General features: G+C 38.9%; 2 protein-coding genes across 3 annotated transcripts; one reads left to right on the forward strand and one right to left on the reverse strand.

Moving 5' to 3' along the window:
* Positions 1-46: 46 nt before the first annotated feature.
* Positions 47-11,704, reverse strand: MTIF2 (mitochondrial translational initiation factor 2). Of its 2 annotated transcripts, none has more exons than XM_084284102.1 (14): positions 11,572-11,704; positions 10,618-10,849; positions 10,041-10,146; positions 8,922-9,093; positions 8,302-8,462; positions 7,404-7,580; positions 6,753-6,892; positions 5,696-5,820; positions 4,741-4,945; positions 3,617-3,869; positions 2,803-2,943; positions 1,757-1,921; positions 1,389-1,529; positions 47-980 (listed from the first exon to the last, which is right to left on the reverse strand). In XM_084284102.1, the coding sequence occupies exons 2-14, from the start codon at positions 10,840-10,842 to the stop codon at positions 811-813; spliced, it is 2,181 nt and encodes a 726-aa protein (XP_084140228.1). In that variant the 5' UTR covers positions 10,843-10,849; positions 11,572-11,704; the 3' UTR covers positions 47-810. The 2 variants fall into 2 exon arrangements, with proteins under 2 accessions (XP_084140228.1, XP_084140227.1); XM_084284101.1 differs by having other exon boundaries at positions 11,478-11,610.
* Positions 11,705-11,969: 265 nt separating this feature from the next.
* LOC311207802 (prolyl-tRNA synthetase associated domain-containing protein 1-like) lies at positions 11,970-13,026 on the forward strand. The gene is made up of 2 exons (XM_084284103.1): positions 11,970-12,088; positions 12,325-13,026. Exons 1-2 carry the CDS (start codon positions 12,005-12,007, stop codon positions 12,760-12,762), a joined length of 522 nt encoding a protein of 173 aa, XP_084140229.1. The 5' UTR covers positions 11,970-12,004; the 3' UTR covers positions 12,763-13,026.
* Positions 13,027-20,913: the final 7,887 nt, after the last annotated feature.

Genomic DNA, 20,913 nt, shown 5'->3' on the forward strand with positions numbered 1-20,913 from the left:
AGATTTATTTCTGCACTGTATTTCCTCTTCACTGGTAAGAAAAAGACTTGTTAAGTCTTGTTCTATACCTCTTTTTGGGGGCGAAATTCTTTTCCCAAGGAAAAGGGGAAAAAACAGCTATGCAAAGACCACAGGAGAATCCTTTTCAGAACTCCTAGTTCTGAAACTCATTTAACATGAATATTTAGTGATTTAGTACTTCAAATATGAACTATGCAAGCACCATTCCTATTTTTTTTTCCAAAAATATTCAATTCTCCCCAGTTACGGTCAGCCATGAAAGTCTGATTTCTGACCTGCTTTTCACAGCATTAGCCAGTCATGAACAAATATTCCTACAATTGTAGATGAGGGAAGCAGGGTGTATTTGCTTTTTTTGTTGTTCTGCCATAGCTAACTCTGACCTCTAAGAGGTCTGTTCTCACATGAGTAGATAGCACTGCGATTCTTATCAGGAAACCTGGGAGACCAACAAGTCTGAAATCATACACAGAATCAGCACTAGAGCAAAGGAGGGTCCCCACCATGAAGACCATATACTGAAAAAATAGTACCAGCACCCTTGTAGGGGAAGAGAAAGAGGGCTCAGCTATTTTGAAATCAATAAATTTGGAAGTATTTACACCTTGATGGCTTTACACACAAAGTGCTTGCAGTTAGGGTCATTCATCTGGTGCTCCCGTGAGGTACGTTGGTTGCTTGATGAGGTTTAAACAGAGAGATGCACATAAGCTTCTTCATAAGCTCATTTAATGTAAAGAGTTCAAGGCCAGGAATAGTACATGTCCTTGCTGGGGATTCAGATGCATTTTAAAATCCTGGATCCCACGAAGTTGTCTGTTGAACTTCTTTTTCTTCATAACAGACAATTTCATCTCCAATATTGAATTCTATATGCTTGTCCAAACTTAATCCACAATCCATACCTGTTTTTATTACCTGGACATCATCTTTATGATGCTTCAGCGATGATAAAGATCCTACAGAGAGGAAAAAGAAAGAAAACCCAGTTGACAGAGTATAGATGTGTTTTGGTTTCCCCTTCTCACACAATTCAGGTTTCACCACATAGCTACAAAACAAAAGCCAGACAACCTGGAGATTGCAAGTGGCTGCAGCTGATTAAAGTCAAGCATCAGTCTTTTTCCATAGGCAAAGGCTGTGATAACTACTTTTCTACCAGAAAAGCGGGGGTTAGAAAGAGGTCTGGATAAGGAGAATGATGCCATTTTACAGCTTTCTCTGCTTTGAACGATTCCATCCTAAACAGCACCCGTAATTAATTGCCTTGTGATTAGATGCACACTTTCTGCATTAATTTCACCGGGAACTAACTAGTCACGTTGTAACACTGAGCACAAACACTAGTTTTGCAGCTAGTTACTTACCTTTCCAAATAACATCCCCTTTACGGATTAACTTAAATTTCATCTTTTTGTCAAGTTGCCCCTTCTGTACTCTGCACCCAGCTACTGGAATTTTGTTTTTTCCTACTGTTACAGAGAAGATGTCAAGAACAGAAGCTGTCCCTAAAAGAAAAAAAAACGTAGTAGAGTTCTAAGAAGTACAGGAGAATAACAAACACATAAGAAAAACCAAGCCATGCTCTTCCACCTGCTAAGCTGTATAACAAAATAGAAAGGCAGCTACAGAGGAGCATTAATTATTTGATACAGGAGGAACGCATCATCGGAGTGCAAACCTAAAGCCATACAGCACAAGGAAAAATGTAATTTAATACTCCCTGAAAACTCACCTATTGTATTTTCCACCACAGATGGAGGCAGTCTGCTATTTAGCTCATCTTGCAAGTCTTCAATAAGTTTGTAGATGACGTTGTGAAGTTTTATTTTTATTCCCTTTTTAGCAGCCAGTTTTTTAACAGTTTCATTGGCTTTCACGCTGAATCCATAAACAACACCTGGCAAATATAATAATCAGCAACTGATAACATAAGAAATTATTACACAATAAGTGAAAGCATTTGGCATCTCCTGAAATGTTGAACTTGCAGCACAGGTTAAAATTAGCATTACCAGTCAGCAATACAAGAAACATCATTTCACTACTTCCCTTTTAATCGGGGACCATGTACCTCCCCCACTATCACTGCAGTCAGCACACCCACTACTACTCGCCTCATATCAAAACAAATGGGCTCAGAACTCCTCACAGAAAGTTCCCTCATGACAGAGATGAAGTTATCAGAAATTACTGCATACACAGAGCCCACCAGAGTAGATGGCACCACACACACACAAAAAAAATAAAAAATTCCCCCATTTTTGGGCTGGGAAAACAATTTGGTTGCCCGGTATACGCTGGAAATGAACTTTCTACATTCTCATGCACTCGTGGAGCGTGTTAGGTCCTGCGACCCCCTCACATTCTAGAGCAGGTGAGAATCATGGCACAAAAAGGGGACCAACTATTGATACAGGTGTTTCTTTTCAGTGACCTCCCCGAGCAAAAGGAAATTCTGTTGTGTGCTGCTTTTCTGGCATTGCCCTGCTCAACATCATAAAGCAACTTAAGTGAGAAGTTGAGATCCAACCATTATCTGCCATTAATAATTCAGTTACTGACAATGGCTGTCACAGTCCTATTTCTGTGATATTTCTAGCCTTCCCTACCTGCATTAGTATTTGATGTTAAAGGTGTTACTTGCTATTATTAATATACATAAGTTTACATTATCGATGCTGTTAATTATTAAAAAAAAAAAAAATAGTATGAGATCTACTGATTTCAATGGAGAGAAGTTTCTACTAATTGTAAATTAATTTTAAAACATACACTCACCATTAAATGCTTCAGCAAGACTTATGTCAGTTTCGCTGATATCTCCCATTCCAAAATGGATGATATCCAATCTACATTCATCATCAGCATCATAGCTGTCCAGAATGTTCAGAATAGCTTCGACAGATCCATCCACATCACCTGGGTATATAAACGGTAGTGCTGTTGACTTTGTATCAATCAAAGTGATACTGAAGAAGAAGAATTAGGGGAATGAAAATTCCACATTATGCAATATAATCAAAAGCTTGGATATTTAGCATTCTTTTTATATTTCCAGCAGTATATTAGAAGACATCTGAGAAGTCTTTCTATCACAAATGTGAAGTGAATAAAGACAGCAGGACCAGAAGCTCCACATCTGCTGCCATTTCTAGGTCAAGTCTGCATAGTTTTTCACTTACTACTGCACGTATACCACTGAACGTAAGGTCAAACCGAGTTCCTCCTGCCCCACTTTAACTAATACACAGATGTTCTTTTCCTCCATTCTGCTAATGCAGTACTGCTGTTCATATAACTTACACACATGCGCACACATGCACTTGTATGGCTTTTATTCAGGAGTTCCTGGGTAAGGGTTTGGGTCCCTAAGATTTCATCTTGCTCTGACCCTTCTGGAAGCACATTATTCTGACCACGGGATGATTTCTGATGACTCTCCCCTTCCTGAGAGGCATTCGATAATTTGTTCAGTTTTAAATTGATCAAACTTCTGCCAACAACATTTTTGTTAATTATTTAGAACTACGCTGCAGACTGAGCATTTGAGAAGCACGGAAACATTGCAGCAGTAAACAGAACAGAATGGTACCTTTAACAATTACTGACAGCACGTTTTTGTCCACTTCTGTTCTCTCTTTAGGCTTTGAGAACATTAGATGCTTGTTGGTCTTGTAGAGCAATGCCCTTCTCTGTCTCCAGGTCAGATGGGCTAGCTGCTGTTGCTTCCTCTCATATTCCACCCTGTGTTCCTTTTGCTTTGCTTCAATAACTTCCCCATCTTTTCTCATCTTCTCTTGCTGTTCAACATAGGTTCTCCAATCTACAACTTCATGTGCCCTTTGCTGGTCAGGAAAAAAAGAAACGATCTTGCAATAGAGAAGTCCACATTAACTCTCATTTATCCTTCTGTTTCTTCTCTACCATCCTACTCATTTTCTTTAGCATTTATCAATAGATTTTGCTGCTATGATGACAAAGAATCAGCACAATGACTTCCTCCCGTGCTACAACAGCACAACTCAAGGTATCTCTGCATCAGAGAAAATAATTATTTTTTATTTTTTCAAGTGGTATTTGTCCAGCTCCCACAACACATATTTCAAGATAAATTTTTAAGCAGTTTTCTGTCAGAAACTAATTCTCTCATAAAATTACAATACTGATACTATTAAGTACTGGATTGTTCTCCGGGTAGGGTCATAGTAATTTATATATGAAAGTGAAAACAGCTTTTCGTGCCTTTAGAAAGGACACACATTAGAATGTATCTCAGGTTATCCCTGGAGCAGCCATTTAAGACTACATTCATTGCAAACATATCACAGAGGAAGGCATAATGACCATGAGAAGTAAAGGGTATGAACCAAAGGCCACTCTTTATCTCCCCTGGCAGCCTGCTTTCTTCATGTGATTGTAAAGTAGATTAATTTGGATGCCTGGAGAGGAGAGAAGAGGATGTAACAGTCCAGCAGGAGAGAGGTGGGGGCAGTGGAAGAGAAAGAAAGAGGCAACATGCAAATTCTCATTCCTCTTACAGAACACCTAGCTCAGGCATCTTAATACCCACGCTCAGCCTTCATCTTTCATCAGTTTACCTTGGTTACTTAGAATGAAATGCAATTCTATTGTGATTTACTTATTATTTTTAAACTTGGCTCCTTCCTTTCTACCTTACTGCAGTATGAATTTTCCATTAAACAGTGCTTTCTGTACCTCAGATTCTACTTCAAGGATTTCATCTCCCGCCGAAGGAACTTCCTTCCAGCCCATGATTTCCACAGGGATGCTGGGAGAGGCTGCATCTACAGCTTTTCCATTCTCATCAAACATGAAACGCACTTTTGCCCAGGTCTTCCCTGCAACCAGAACACAGCCTTTCCTCAGGGTTCCTCTTTGGACAATGGCTGTGGTAACTGGACTAGCAAAGAGCAGAGAGGAAAATAACAAAATTAAAGTGACCATTTTCAGGCTTAGCATAAGTAAGGAAACACAAAACTTGATGTACTTGCAATCAATCTCAGGCACAATATTCCTGTGACTCATTCTCATCAGCATGCAAAGAAAATTTTGAAGTGCAAAAAGCCCCAAACCTGTACCGTACTCTTCATTTCTGCAGATCAATACAAAATTTGGCATCTTGAACCTCTCAGCAACAGACTGATTTCGCATGTTAAGTGAACACCCATTCCATTCTCCCCCCAAAATTTCCAGCCTTCAGTTCATTTTTAAAGAGGGCAGAACACGCCTTCTTCACAGAGGACATGCAAAATGGCTAAAATACTTTGAAGTGTAAAATGTCATGCAGTTTTTGATAAATTGTATCTATTTATTATATTATGACTATGAACTTCATCACCTTTACTTTTAAATGATGTTAAAAAAATACATCCATTCTAACATTTTAAGAGTATTTCCTGAGCTTACAGGATTTCATTTCAGTGATATAACTTGTGTTGTATCAGTTTATAACCTCTTTTTCTGTACGTCATGCTGTAAAATAATGTTTTAGCACTTTATTTACAAGTGCAGCAAAGAAACTGCAGTTTTTTATCTAATTCCAAACAAAAAAAGTACAATATTAATCCTAAGTACTACAAACCACGTGAACAGTATTGCTGCATTATTACAAATTGCTTCCTTGAAGTTGTAAAGACAACAAATAACTTACCCTTTCCCTTTGTCTTTGCGAGACTCAATTATAGTCCCCTCTACCAGACCTGTGTAGTCTGCCTTCAGTTCTAACATCTCTGCTAAAGCAACAGTTGCTTCTGCCAAAACCATCAGGTTTTCACCCTGTATAAAACCATACCAAACAAAAAAAGAAAAAAAGGAAGTGCCCAATTAAAAAAAGATCAGAAGTTGAAATCTTAGTGCCAACATCTCCCATTTAATTCAGAACTTCTAACAATGCAATACTATCCAACACCACGGATTCCTTCACCTTTTAAGGTAAAATGGTACTAAAGTAATGAAATACTACGACTGGTGGTCCAGAACACAAGATAACATTAGCAAGGACAGTTTCCTTACTTTCCTCTTCACAGCATCATAGTTAAAAATGCAAATTGCAATATTCTGCTACAGAGGTGAACGGAGAAACCATTTTTATGCATAACTATTTTGAAAAAGCATAAGGGAACAACTTCAAAAGGTCTTGAACTTGGCTGAAATTTTAGAAGATGACTGATGGAATGCATGTGGAAGGACAGCAATAAGCCTAAGATACTGCTGCATTAGTTTGGCCACCATAAAACTATAAGCAAACATAGTTTATTTTTTAAGCTATCAGTTGTTCACATGATTTACTATGTTATCCTTGCAAGTTCACTACAAAACTATGTTCCTGTAATAAGGCATGTGTTATAAAAATATTTACCTTCGTTTGAATTTCTCTCTTCATACATGCCATTATCATTGACCTTGATTTTGCACAAATAAACAATCATGGAACATATGAGGAAACAAAAACTAGGATTAACCTGAAAACCAGCCACTACATTTCCCAAGGAAGAAAAATAGTTTCTAGTGCTCACTGAAGGGCTGAGCCTCAAAATACGACAGGATTATGTTTCAAATGATCCTGGTGAGAGGCAGCAGCACTTAGCTCATGGTAAGGTGTCAAATACCAGAAAGATAAGCATTCATATTCCAACCACCAAACAAAAATGCGGGTGTATGCACATCTTAGGCATCCATGAACACCATCATTTGTTTCAAAACTTTACCTTGAGTGCTGAAATATTTACAGCTTGAACATCCCCTCCAAACTCTTCACAGATCACATCGTGACCCATCAATTCCTTCTTCACTCTTTCAGGATCAGCTTCAGGTTTGTCACATTTGTTAATGGCAAGGATAAGAGGAACTAAAAGAAGGGAAGAAACATATTGTTGACCTAACAAAAACTTGGTGCTGCTAGAATAGCTGCAGTAAGATGTTAGAACAGCTTGTGACCACTTAGAACAAATCATCTCTCTTGGCACCTATTTCCTGAGCAACCTTAATTAGAGACTTGGCGTTGTTATTTTGATATAGAAGAAAAAAAAAAAAAAAAAAAAAAAAGCTACCTACACACTACTCATGCTTTTCTGGCAAAACTACAAATCCTGCAAAAATTTCTTAATATTTTTATGTACTAATATAATATTTGGTATGTATTTTCAGACACCTTCCTGGGGCAGAAGGAGGCAGGATAGGACAGCAACTTCACAAAGTCCATGGATTTTAATTCAAGGAGTTTCCTTTGAGAGGCAGATAAACAATTGCAAGGTGCTCCATATTTGAGCTGCACAGTAACACACATCTCATGGATTAACTTTATGCACTGGGCTTGCCACTTTGTTCCAAACGTAATGTTAAGAAGTCAAACACTGTACCTCCTGCGTTTTTAGCATGTTGAATGGATTCTACAGTTTGTTGCATCACTCCATCTTCCGCCGCTACAACCAGTATGACTATGTCAGTTACAGAGGTACCTCTTGCTCGCATGGCTGAAAAAGCTGCATGTCCGGGAGTATCAAGAAAAGTTATCTTTTCCCCAGACGGCAGATGCACTGTGAACAACACATTTCACACAGGTTTATTTGACTTGCTGTAAACAGAGCAGTCAGTTATTTTATGACTTTTTTATATATATAAAACAGATTTTTTTAAGGCAGACAGATAACTGGCATGGAGGTTAAAGGTACTTCTTCTCAGGGAAGAAAAAAGCACAGTAGAATCTTTCATAATCAAAAATAGTCTAAAATTATTTCAGTTGTACAATCCACTTGAAAGTTCCATCCACACAGTTGTAAAAGTTTGCCTCGTTTGGAGAAAGGAAGGCTAACTGCAAACCTCATTGCTCTACAACTTCCAGAGGAGGGGAAGTGGAGGAGGAGGCACTGTTCTCCTCCCCCCGGTAACCGATAACAGAACACGTGGGAACAGCACAAAGCTACACTAGGGAAGGTTTGGACTGGACATTAGGAAAAAATTCTGGAGAGCAGTCCAAACACTCAACAGCCTTCCTTGTGAGGTGCTTGATATTCCTTAATAACATGCTCTACTTTTTGGTTAGCCCTGAAATAGTCAGGCAGTTGGACCTGATGATCTTGGTAGGTCCCTTCCAAGTGAACTATTCCATTGCAGTTATCACAAGTTATGCTTTCCTTTTTCACTGCTTACATATAAACCGTGTATGCTGCAACATTTCCCCAAATAAACTGTCAGCAAGTCAGCCCATTGTGTAAGAGAAAATTGCTTTACACACATGCACGTACACTTGGATCATACCAAGAAAAGCACCGATGTGTTGTGTAATGCCTCCTGCTTCCATTGATGCCACTTGAGTTTTTCGTAGGCTGTCAAGTAAAGTTGTTTTCCCATGATCAACATGGCCCATTATAGTAACAACTGGGGGCCGTGGGGTTAATAAAGCTGGGTCTGCAGGGGGTCTGCAATCAAAACAAAAACACCTTTCATAAATTCTAAAAAAGTTCACCAAGCCACCATCATGCCCAGTGTGGCTAACGAAAAACCATTTACCAGAACTCAGTGATGAAGAGGTAAGCCTAGCTTCTCCCCACAGTAACTGCAAATCCTTGCTATAACACAGTTTGCCCTCTAACACAGTTTGCCCTCTTAGTATTCAATCTTCCTGCTGCATCAAAAGATAAAGTTGGCTTTTATTCAGAAAAACACATAGAAAAAACTCACCTAAAACAAATCACACCTGAACATCAGTTTAATGCACAAAAATCAAAACAGTAAACTCTACCTTATAAATATTACACTTTATGACCTTATCAGGTATCATCAACATACCATTAGAAGAAAGAAAACACAGTATATCAATAGCTGGTGCAGAAACAAATAGGATAAAAAAGAGCAAAAAAGAATAGTTCACAATTTACCGTTTTACAGCATCTGTATTTTCTCTTTCTTTCTCTTCTTTCAGTTTTGCTGACTTATACTTCATTCCTGATTTTTTAACAATTAGCTTGATATAGTCCTCATTTAAAATGGAATCTGGTTCTACGGAACCAAGATCAATATCTGTGTACAGCAGGGCTTCATAAACATGATCTAGGGAAGAAAGAAAGATACTTAACAACTCACCCAAAAAAAACCACAACAACACAAGGGACAGAAACACACTGTTTGTTAATTGTTAAATACAATTTAAGATTTTGGGTTAGTAGGTTATATTGTAACAGTAAGTTTCATTCACAAAGCATTTTTGCTTTAGGTAGATTTATCTAGAAGTTGCTACAACCTTATTTTTCACTCAAATTTTCACAGCTTACTTTCCTACTTGAAACTCGTCTAAACTAAATAGCTAAGAAGTGATTCAAGGAGGAAGAAAATGTGATAAATCTGTTCATTTGTGACTTTCTCTGGCAGAAGAAATACGGGACAAATAGTCAACGATTGTTCCACACTGACTTCAGCACCATTACTAATCTCCCTCTGAAACATATAGAGACATGACAGACTCTTGTTTCTCTCCTTCCTACTGCGAAAGAAGTTTGCCAGAAAAAAATACATGGTTGAGAAGAAGAAATTGGCAATAGGACTGTTTTAATGGAACACAAATTGCTCCTGAACCCAACATCCTGCTCTCAGACAAATATCTCAGGCTGAAGCTCTTTTGTACCTTTTCTTTAGCCCCGAATTCTTTACGTAGCAGCTCTCACCCCGCTTCAACAAACCAGGGTGCAATGTTTCTCCTACCGCAATGTAATCTAGCATTTTGGGAGCAGTCATAGTGTCCTGTCCAATAATTTGGATGGCCTAACATTTTTTCTCCTTAGACTGGCATCATGCCTACCCACATGTTCTTTTTCTCCAGTTAAATATTTTTGATTAAAGGAATTACTTTGGTAATGGGCACAATCCACCTTGCCAAGGGAAGGATTAGGAACAACTAGTACCATCTCAGAACATTTTTGCCTTGACCACACATGGAAGCGTCGTGGCTGACTAAAACACAACAGTTAAAATACACCCCAAGTAACAAAGCAGGCTCCCACCTATGTCTTTGCCCATTGCTTGTGCAAGTTCCTCAACAGTCATCTGCTGCTTTATCTCCACTTCACCTTTGGTCAGCGGCAATTTCTTCTTGTTCTTTTTCTTCTCCTATATGGAATTAGACATGTATATAGGAACATACAGCTGGCATAAACTAAGAAATAGTAAAAACAATATTAAAGAGACAGTGGTCTCAAGCCACATCTTTTTGTTTATAATATGAATGAATTACAATAAATTAATGACTTAAAACATCACACTGAATATTTAAAATGTTCTTTCTGCCCTTAATTTAAATAAAAATTAATTCTGCCCTTAATTTTTTTCCCCATATTGGTTCAAAACAAGGGGGAAAAAAAAAGTTCTCCTGCCTCTTCAAGATTCATGATGCTGCTGGTATAAATACTTCAAGTCAATATTTGAGAGGAGTAACAATGTAGTCTCAAATAAGTACATTTTGGCTCATAAACTTAAATAGCTTCTGTAAAGTTCTCCTTTTTTGTCATAAAGCGCTCAAACTGATTTTTTGTACTTTGAAATTTCACACAGAATCAGAGATTATTGGATTTTATTAATTACCTCCTTTGTAGCTAGATATCTGTATTGAGATAAGGTGGCACTGCTTGATTTGTCTTTTTGCCAGAACCGTGGATACAGATGAACAGACCGTACGGGATACGCAGATGACTGCACAGGCCTCCATTGTGCTCTGTTGACTTTCCTGTAGGAAACAGTACGCAGCTGTCGGCAAGCACCACGTAACTGGACCAGATTTTCAAACTTCGCTATCAACCCTCGATTCATTTCTTCACTGAAAATAAAAAGGACACATTGAAATCAGTCTCAAGGCTGGAAGTTGTTCTTTGCTATGACAATATGCACAGGAAAACAAGGCATAAATGCTACAATGCTTCAAAGCAGGTTTTTTGATACTGACAATGTTAAACTACTTAGTAGATCTGCTCATTTTTAATTTTCCTGAAGCACTTCACCTTCTGCCACTGTCACTATTCCAGTTCAGACACACAGATCTACTGATGTTGTCATAACTTACAAGTCTTCCGCCTGTCTTTGCTGACCTTTAATGTAAATTACTAAACTCCTAACTCGAGGTTCTTTGATACTACCTCAAAGAAGTGACATCTGTACCGTACTGACAGATACCCGGTGCAACCTACCCGGTGCAACCTACCTCTCCCACCAGTAAAACAAATTTGCAAAATGACACTTACACGAGCACATACCTCCACTAAGAGACTGCAGCATTCTAATGATATTGTTTTAACGATACGATTCCATGATAACAGTGTTATTGTGTGCACAGAGACGTTTTTCTATGCTAAGGCTTGGCTTAGCAATTAAGCTTTTCAAGACAGCTGTCAGATCCTCCCGCATCTTTTAACCACGTTAACTGTGTTTTGAGTCATTTTGCTACCTACCCTGTAGCAGAGTCTCCTGTTCAAGCTACTCTTCTCGTTCAGTTCGCTATTTCGTGGCTCCTATCTACCTGCATTCCCGGCCCGTTCCCAGTACCTTCTGTGTGCTCTCACAGGCGGTGCTGTACCATCCTCCAAGCAGCACGCGGGCAAGGCGCTATCCTCAGTCCCTCTCCACACGCCCACGGTCGCTTTAAAACCCCTCCAGCACCACAGCGCCTACAGGGAGCGAGCAGAGGACGAAGTAACCAACCAACAACTCCTTTTTTCCCCCTTAAAGAGCGCTTTAAGGGGCAGAAACAGCCGGACACGCTCGCAGAGGACAAATGCCCTGAGCGGTAACCGGGCAGACGCCGGGCTCCCCTCACACCCCGCGGCCCCTCACGGCCGGGCCCGCTGCGGGCGCCCCAACGGCCCCCAACCGTCCCCAACGGTCCCCAACGGCCCGCCCCGCCGTGCGCAGGCGCGGCTCGTGAGGGCCCAGCGCTTGCGTGGTGCCGGAGCCGGAGCGGGGCGGCCCCGGGGCGGCCATGGCGGCGGCGGGGCTGCGGGCGGCGCTGGAGCAGCGGCTGCGGGAGCTGGGCATCGCCGCGCTCACCGCCGAGCACCCGCAGGTACCGGGCCCGGCCCCCGCCGCTCCCTTCTGGCACCTTCGAGCGAGCGCGGACGCGTGTGAGAAACGAACGGGAAAGGGCGCGGGAGCGGCGCCTCGCGTTTTATTCGGGTTCTTGGGGAATTTCTTCATCAAAAGGCAGGGTTTTGGGGCTGAGCGGGACATGCGGCGTTTGTTAAATATTTAACAAGAGCTGCCGGTGAGGCTGCCTCACACGACGCTCGTTGTGCTCCGCAGGTGTTCACGGTTGAGGAGATGATGCCACACGTCCAGCACCTGAAGGGAGGGCACAGCAAAAACCTTTTCCTCAGAGACAAGAAGAAGAAAGGCTTCTGGCTGGTGACCGTCCTGCACGACAGGCAGATCAACCTGAACGAGCTTGCCAAAAAACTGGGCGTTGGCAGCGGAAACCTGAGGTTTGCTGATGAAAACGCCATGCTGGAAAAATTGAAAGTGGGCCAAGGCTGCGCGACGCCGCTGGCCCTCTTCTGCGACCAAGGAGACGTGAAGTTCGTGCTGGATGCCGGCTTCCTGGAGGGGGGCCACGAGAAGGTGTATTTCCATCCCATGACGAACTCTGCAACCATGGGCTTAAGCCCTGAGGACTTCATGAAGTTTGTGAAATCGACAGGCCACGATCCCATAATCATACATTTTGATGAAGACAGTAAATAGGAGAAGTTGACGTTTTTATTACTTGGCAAAGATTTTTTATAGAGCAAAACTGGTTAATTTTTTATTACAAATACAATTTGAAAAAATAGGCATCCTCCTTCTTATGTTGTATAATCTGGTGAGGAAAAAATACTGCATTTCAGCTGTTAAAAGTTTTAACAGAATATTCTTACAAAGAAAAGATGATTGCGATGTACCTGTAAGTAAACAAGTAGAAATGGAATTTATGTTGTAGTGTTTATTAATAAAATGGATGAAGTGGAACTTTTTGTGTGTGGTAGTGGGCTTGAAGATCTAAATTAAGAAATAATGAGTTAGCAGGTCTAAACTATTTGTTGACACTTCTGTCCTATGTGTTTTTTTTTTTTTTTTTTAAACTATATCCATTTATCCCCTACTATGTTACCTTTTATTTTTTTCCTTATTTTTAATCTAGAAAAAAGTAACTTAGTTGCACTACAGAAAATGTACTTGATTGTCTACATTTTTAGCTGCATTTTCACTCTCCCAGTATCCTCCCTTCAGGAACTAACTACTAGGTCTTCTGGTAATTCCCAGATGATGCGACTACTAGCGGCTGCGTTAGGGCAACGAGAACGAGAAGGAGACGTCTGAAAGCAGAAAGGGGTGCAACAAAGGAAAAGAGCTTTAAGGAACAGTGTTATTGCAGTTTCCTGTAATTGCAGTGTTACCTGGTGATTCCTGGGAGGAAAGTAAATACAACCTGGCACTGCATTCATTTTTGTGTGCAATTTCTACTGGTTCATGGGGAAGATGTGCATATTCTCTGCTCCACTGTACCCTTTTAACCAGGTGCCTACAGAAGTGGAAAGAACAGTGGGACAGCAGACATACTTGAGTTTCTCCCTTCAGAAGGGGACTGAACATGCAAACATCCCCATGTTTAAAAGGTTGTGGGGAGGTTGATTTTGCTTTAAATACAGGATATAGTTAGTATAGAAGAGCATCTACTATCACAAGAACCAGACCAGCACATTCTCAACATTGAATTTCTAATCTTTCTCCTCTCTCCTACCTAAACAAATAAAACTCCCTTCAAAAGACTTTCTTTGTATTAAGACAGAAGAAGCAGAAACTCCATGGAGTCCAGCAGAAATACTGTGGCAATGAGTACCCCTTAAAAACCAGACACAGGAGTTGTGAACGTGTGAAATTTGAAGATGACAGGGAAAAGGGCTTTTAAACACAGCCTAATGAAAGGGTCTGTTGTGCGAGAACAATGCCTAAAGGCAAGCAATAGGGTGAGCACAGAGAAAAATGAAAAAAAAAAAAAACCACCACAAAACCAACCAGTCATATAAAAGGACTATTTGCTACCGTATCGTGCTAAAGGATGCAATACTAATAGTGATCAAGGGAAACACTTTAAATCAACAAAAGGCAAAAATCACCCAATTTGACTCAGTTTTATTATATATAGCTAAGGCAATTCTAGGAGCTGAGAACATGAACAGTTCTCCCAGGCCCCAGTGAAATCTTGAAAATTAATAACTTCCATTAACTGAGTTAATTAAGAAAAAAAAGCTTCTTCTAGGACAAGACAAGGTATTTCAAACATTGTTAACATGTTTTCCTTTATTTCAGAGAGATTTGGCACCTGTTCTCACAGATATGAACAGAACTACAGCATACTTCACGATATAGCAGTTTAAGTTCTCCTTGTCTACTTTGGAAAGACAGAAACTGATCCCATCTATAATGGCAGTTGGCTCAAATGAGAAAGAAGCGACCTAAAAATGCTGAGTAGATAGAAACCTGTATAAGAGTCACAAAAAGATGTCCAGATACACATGGCTGTATACTTTTTGTTAAATCAAAGACTAAAATGAACATCTATTGTTTGGGAATACTGCGTTGATTAATGGACTGCCCGGGGAACTTTGGGTTGACAGATGTGTTACTGAAATACCTAGATATTAAGATACAGTCTTAGGTATCTTTAGAAGTGAAATTTATCTTACCCTCTGCCTGCCACTCACTCTCCCTTCCTTTTAGGGTTTCTTCTTTGTGCTACCCCCAAAATCCTTTATCACTTCCAAGAAGGAAAAAAAAAAAAAAAAAAAGAGTAAATGCAACTTGTCAAGTTTAAAAAAACAGAATTTAAATGTGAAAGATGAGTTTAAAAGACATGCACAATAGCAGTTTACTATGCTTCACGAATCTTAAAATCTGTACAACTTAAACTTTAACTACCTTTATCTTTAGAAGAGATTCTGAGACTTGTTCCAGCAAAAATAACGACCAAGCAAAACTAAAGCATCAAATACTGCACTTGGCAAATATGCAATGAGTTCTTATTGTATGAAATTAGTGTTGTGTTTTTTTTTTTTAAATAATATTAAAATAATGTATAGTTAAAAGCTACACAGATTTTTACAAATAAGCAACACAAAAACAAACTACACACTGTCCAGAAAATTTCTGCTACAGTTTTATAAGTTTCCTTCCAGAAGAAATAGTCACTAAACACATTACCGTCAACAACGCCATTACTTAACACCAATATTCTTCCAGTAACATCAGTTTCCAGAAAAAGTGTGTATAAATGTACACACAAAATAAGAATAAAAATTATTTGGTTCGGCATTTTAATAACATCATTAATAAATGTATACAATGGCAAACATTAAAAAAATCAGTATGTAAAGGAAATTACAGTTTTAAATAAGAGCTTTTTAAGTTTTGTTTCACACCTAGGTACATTCCTTTAAGGCAGTTTTATTAATATCAAAGCATTATTTACATATACATTATCATCTACCTCTAAGAATCATACATGAGCTCCTTTGTTTAGGCTGCATCATGTCTTGGAAAAAGTTTAAAAATAATACACGTGGGAATGTTACTAAATCCTCAGCAGACTACCAGCAAAGCAAATGAAAATTACACATTGTACGGTATTAAAACATCTTTTGTAAACTTGAACTAACAGGGACACATTTGGCAACTCTTAACTCTTGCTGAAAACAGCTATGTACTCTTGTTGTAGGCTGCCCACCAGCTGCTGTGTTACTCTTCTGGGAGTCTGTGCTTCAAAAAAAGGGGTCGTGGCTCCCAAATTACATTGGTGTTTTTTTTTTTTTGTTTTTTTTTTTTTGTTTTTAATTTTATGGGCACAGACTGGAAAGATTAAGTGCGTTATGTAAGTTTTGTACCAATTCAGAAAGGAAAAAAAATCATCATCATCATCATCAGAGCACAGAGAACATCCGGACAGCTCTTCTGCTCTGAAACTTCTCCACAGAAGAAGGTGCTGGGAATATAACCCCGGTGCTGCTTTGGGATAATTCAGTCAACACAAACCAAAATCCCCTCTGCACTGATGCAGCCTGAGCACCTTGAAACCTGCTCGTGATGGCGCAGATGGACACTAGCGAGGCCTCTGGCATGCAGATGCACCTACGCTAGGCTGACCTAGCAGGATGCATTCTGTTGTCTCGCCCTCGAATTCCTGCTGATTCTCTCAGGCAAGGAAGATTTGCCGAGTTTTTTGGGTAAGGGGATTTCACTTCCAATACGTGTCATCAGTTGAATAGTAATTGTAATGTTTGTGACTAAACATCCTGGTTGTGACTGCATAGCCATTCTTTAAGATGTGACAACATACAAAAAGCAAGCGTAGGAAGCTGTGATGGGGTATCTTGGACAACTTCAGGAATATAAAAAAAAGCTAATAAATGAAGAGTCAGGAGATGCCCCTGTGAAGGAAATGGCACAGCCACATGTGAGAGCACAAGGTTACGTGTGTCCAACAATGTTCCCTGCAGAGAAGCGTGCTGTGCATCAGTCATGGCAACACACCTTTCTCTCACACATTCCCAGGGTCTTCGAGTACATGGTATACCTAAGCACATACAACTGCACAGATTCTGTGAATACAAAAAACATTTGGCACTAGAGGTTAAATCTGTTAATTCAAGATACATGTTCTTCTAAAAATAGTGATGCTACTTCAGTCAGGGTTTAATAGTTTGAAATGCATCGGTCCTCTATTGTTGAGGAGAGCTTCTGGAAGAATCCACCAACAGTCAGACCCTGAAGCGAGCCTGAAAAGTATCAAAATTCAGAATAGGAGATGCTTTCCTAACATTTACCATATTTCAATTCTCTTTCAGAAAGAGCTGTGCTCTTAGTAAGGGCTACTGACATTACCCATTTCATGTCTACGAAATGATGTAAAGGCAAGTGTCCCTTCAGAATCTATGGCTGTGCCACTACTGCAGTACAGGAATGGCACAGAGATCAGGCTTGAGACCAAGTTCTTATTGCTTAAAGTAATTTTCTCCTAGAGCACACCAGGGCTCTGCCTGGCTCACTTGGTACTGTGGGAGAAACTCAGCCATGCCCTGAGCTCTGAGTGCATACAGGAACACCCAAGTTACCTGCAGTACAGACGTGCCATGACACACCCTGCCTGTTCTGGCCACTGCCATACATCCCGCCTGCCCCTCTGGTGACATCTGGTAGCTGTCATTGCACAGTTTGGAGTCCTCTGAAACCTTCCCCAAAAGGTCATATTGCCAATTACAGCATGGGAAATTATTCCACGTGCAACTGAGCTCAGCCTGCCTACAAAAACATTGTGGAACTGGATTTCAGGAATACTCTAGGCTTCAGATCACTCCTGGAGCTGCTGAACACTGTTCATACAACATCTGGACATGGAGAATAAGGGGACCAGAAACAGATCCTAGTATGAGTTGGTAACCAAAGTAAACTAATGAATTTAATAAAACACCAAAAACGTCTTTAGAGGAAGAATGGAAATTCTATATGGTGGAAAGCTGCTAAATTCATCCTATTTTCACTTAAGGGGGTGGGGGAATAAAATTCTTTGTGGAAACAATCTCAGGCTGAACAAAGTGTTTATACTGCAAAACCGATGTTTTGATCTAGACCTTTTAACACTGTCATAAAAAAGTATTTCAGAAAGAAGCTATTTAGAGGAAAAAAGACAAATTCCCATTCTAAAGCTTATTGAACTCTTCCTCTACCCCTCCCTGCTTTTGACATAATTTCAGTAAAATCCAAAAATGACTTTCCAATATGCTTTTAAACCTATTGAACTGCATTCTCTCTCCAGTGGAAAATGATTCGTTTTCAGTTGTTCCTGAAAGCTTGAGTCGTGATAATGATAAAACCTGTAAGCCTTGAGAAAAAAAGTTATTAAGTTAAAGAAGTTGCAGTGGCTGTATCACACCACCTAAGCAGCAGTGTGATCAATCTCCAAGCAGTCTGCAACCCAAGTTCTGTGAATATTCAAGCCATGCTTACCGGAAGTCAACAGAGAAAGTTGGAGGTGAACGTTTTCTACGCGCCTGTTTGGAAGACCTGGCACTAGGAGGTTACACAGTTAACATAACCCTTTAGAACATAAATATGAATGTACCTACTGATTTGTAATATAATAGAATTACACTGATTTTGTATCTGTTACTAAGTTCATGTATGCTTCCTTTGAGCTCCCTGCAAATGCTTTTAAGACAACAAATGTATACAACTGTTGAATGTACCAATTACATTTGCTGACTTTAATATGAATCAATAATGAACAAAACTTATCTTACTAATAAAAGATAACCTTAAGGGGAGGTGATTGTAAAAATGCATGATATTATTATTTTTTGCCATCAAGAAACCTCCTAAGCCACAAACAGCTCATGTCAAAAGATAAACAATAAAAGAAAAAATTAGTCAATACATAAACATTGTAAGACAGTCTTATCCTGGAAATGCCGTTTGTTGAGAACAGCCTTATATTAAAATAGAAGTTACAGAAAAGTCATACCTGACAATTTCCTGTCAAGAAATCTGAACGTACATAGGCAGAATAACTTGGGAATGTGAAAAACACAAATGACAAACAATTTCAATATAATACGATTATCCCATGACTCCCACTTCTGTTAGTTATCAAATGTTTTCACATATGTAAACAAATTTTTCTCTTGCAGTATGCAACAAAAAAAAAATCAGCATAAACTTTTTAAAGAGCAATTTCATGCAGATTATGCTAACCAAATAAGGCAGTGAAGCGCCAGTAAGCTGTGAGGTTTTTGTATCTGTATATACAGTCACTTTCAACAAAATACTACAGCATTTATTTTAAATTTACAGAAGTAAATATAAACTGCAAGTTATGTTTTTTGGCTAAGTATTAGCAGAAGCTTAAGCAAATCAGTGGCTAATTTCATAAACAGAAGATTAAAAGTTTTTTTTTTGTTTTTTTTTTTTCCTGGAGTAATTCTTGAGACCTTAAAATTCTTGGTCCTTAGGGAGATGAGAACTGTCCTTTTTTCAGTAGATCTTAACAGTGCAATGTGCAATAATTCCTAAGACCATCTACAAATTCTCGGCAGTAGACTCCAGTAGAGCTCCTTGATTCAAGGAAGGAAGGTAGGTAGGTTTTTATTTCTTGCCTGCTCTAGTCACGAAGAATGTAAAAAATTCCCTTAATTTTTATTAATGATTCCTACAGTCGCTGTCTTGTTTACTTCAGAAATAAAGGCTTCATACTGAGATACTGAAGGACACTTTTCTCTCTGTGTTCAGTTAAAAGGTAGAAAGAGAAAAGAACATAAGAAAAGCTTAAAGTTAAGAAATATAAAATACAGAGTTAAGTCACTAACAGAACTAACAGCACTAACAGCATGCATTAAAGATGTTTTAATGAAGTCAAGAGAAGGACAGAACGCCAAAGACAAGCTTTATAAAAAGGCAGTTTCCTCATACTATTGAATGCTTTATGAAACAAAAATGTTTTGTTCAACTATTCTTTTAGATTTATCTGAGAACTGATTTCAATATTACTTCTTAATCCGATTTTGCTGAACTTTCTTCAAGAGAAATTTAAAAAATAAAAATAAATGGCATTTTTACAAGCAAAAGGATAAACGGACTGAAGCTCCCTATCTAGATAGGCAAAATAACTGCTCTAAAACAACCTGTTCTGGCTTAACTAATAAGCAAGATAGATGCCAGTTAAGCAAGCAGTATTTACATCTGGTTAATGCCATGTGCACTTTTTCTTATATGTAATGCTGTTAGTTTGTTGTAAATGAAATTAATCTCATTTACATATTGGGCAGGAAACTCACCACTTGGCCCACATCTCATGTAGTGGGTAATAGAATTAGGAGCTTTGTTGCTCCCTAGACCTGCATTTTGAATTTCTGCTTTCTGGGATAGCTTCCACATCTGCAGAGAAAAGCATTTCATATTATTCATTGTGTTTATCAGGACATGAAAAAACCCTCATGCATTAAAACACATTCTACTTATTAGTAGAGCAAAAGGATATACAAACACTTTTTTTTTTTTTTTTTTTTTTATAAGAGGAAAGGACAGACAAGAGGGACAGAAGAATAATTCGAAGCACCTACTCAATTATACTCATTAAAATTCATCTTAGCATTTAGAATAATCAGGTATTATTTTCAAAGCCACAATCAGATATACTTAACTGTGATATACGCTAACACTATATTTATGTCTGTATGAAAAGGAAAAATATCATATTTAATCAAGATTGACTGAATTTAGCTGAGAACTGAACTCCTTCACCTTTTTTTTTTTATCTGCTAAATGTTTACAGAAATGCTCACATTCAATTCAGAAAAGCCATAAATGATCTTTGCATGCAACAGCTGAACATGCAAAATGCAGTATCTCAATTTACTATTCACTTAAAGCAAAGCATCAAGCAAACATTTAACTGCAAGCAAATTATTGAACCTGAACAACAAAACCTTCTTTGGCTGGCAGCCACTATTTAGTGTTTATAATTACCATGCAAAGTCCTGACATCATTTTTAAAGGCAACAGGCACCAAGAAATGAGCAAGGGCATTTGGGTTTTACAGTTAGCCACCTGAATGGCCACAGAGCAGCAGTGACCAGATCTGAAAGGAATTTCACAGACCCTTCCACTACCTAGGCAGAAACCAACAGACATCCATGATGTATGTATGCATTGTTAATGTGTAAAGACCAAAAAACTGACAAAAAATAATCCTTGTTATACATGAGAATATCTTTCACATATAATAAACAAAAGCTGACAATTTTTTTTTTTTTTCAGAGACATGAAAAAAGCCCATGCTTTTGGTGCTGCAGTGGTGCAAGTATAGGA

This window comes from Netta rufina (assembly GCF_964035555.1).
Source record: "Netta rufina genome assembly, chromosome: 3".
Lineage (NCBI taxonomy): Eukaryota > Metazoa > Chordata > Aves > Anseriformes > Anatidae > Netta > Netta rufina.

What these genes read in the sequence shown, in the direction of transcription:
- MTIF2 (XM_084284102.1), bottom strand. Translation starts at nt 10,842, where the DNA reads ATGAATCGAGGGTTGATAGCGAAGTTTGAAAATCTGGTCCAGTTACGT. An exon ending in GCTGTCAGTAATTGTTAAAG is followed by an intron (nt 2,944 to 3,616) that starts GTACCATTCTGT and finishes TTATATACCCAG; the next exon opens with GTGATGTGGATGGATCTGTC. An exon ending in TCTTGCTGAAGCATTTAATG is followed by an intron (nt 1,922 to 2,802) that starts GTGAGTGTATGT and finishes TATATTTGCCAG; the next exon opens with GTGTTGTTTATGGATTCAGC.
- LOC311207802 (XM_084284103.1), top strand. Translation starts at nt 12,005, where the DNA reads ATGGCGGCGGCGGGGCTGCGGGCGGCGCTGGAGCAGCGGCTGCGGGAG. An exon ending in TCACCGCCGAGCACCCGCAG is followed by an intron (nt 12,089 to 12,324) that starts GTACCGGGCCCG and finishes TGTGCTCCGCAG; the next exon opens with GTGTTCACGGTTGAGGAGAT.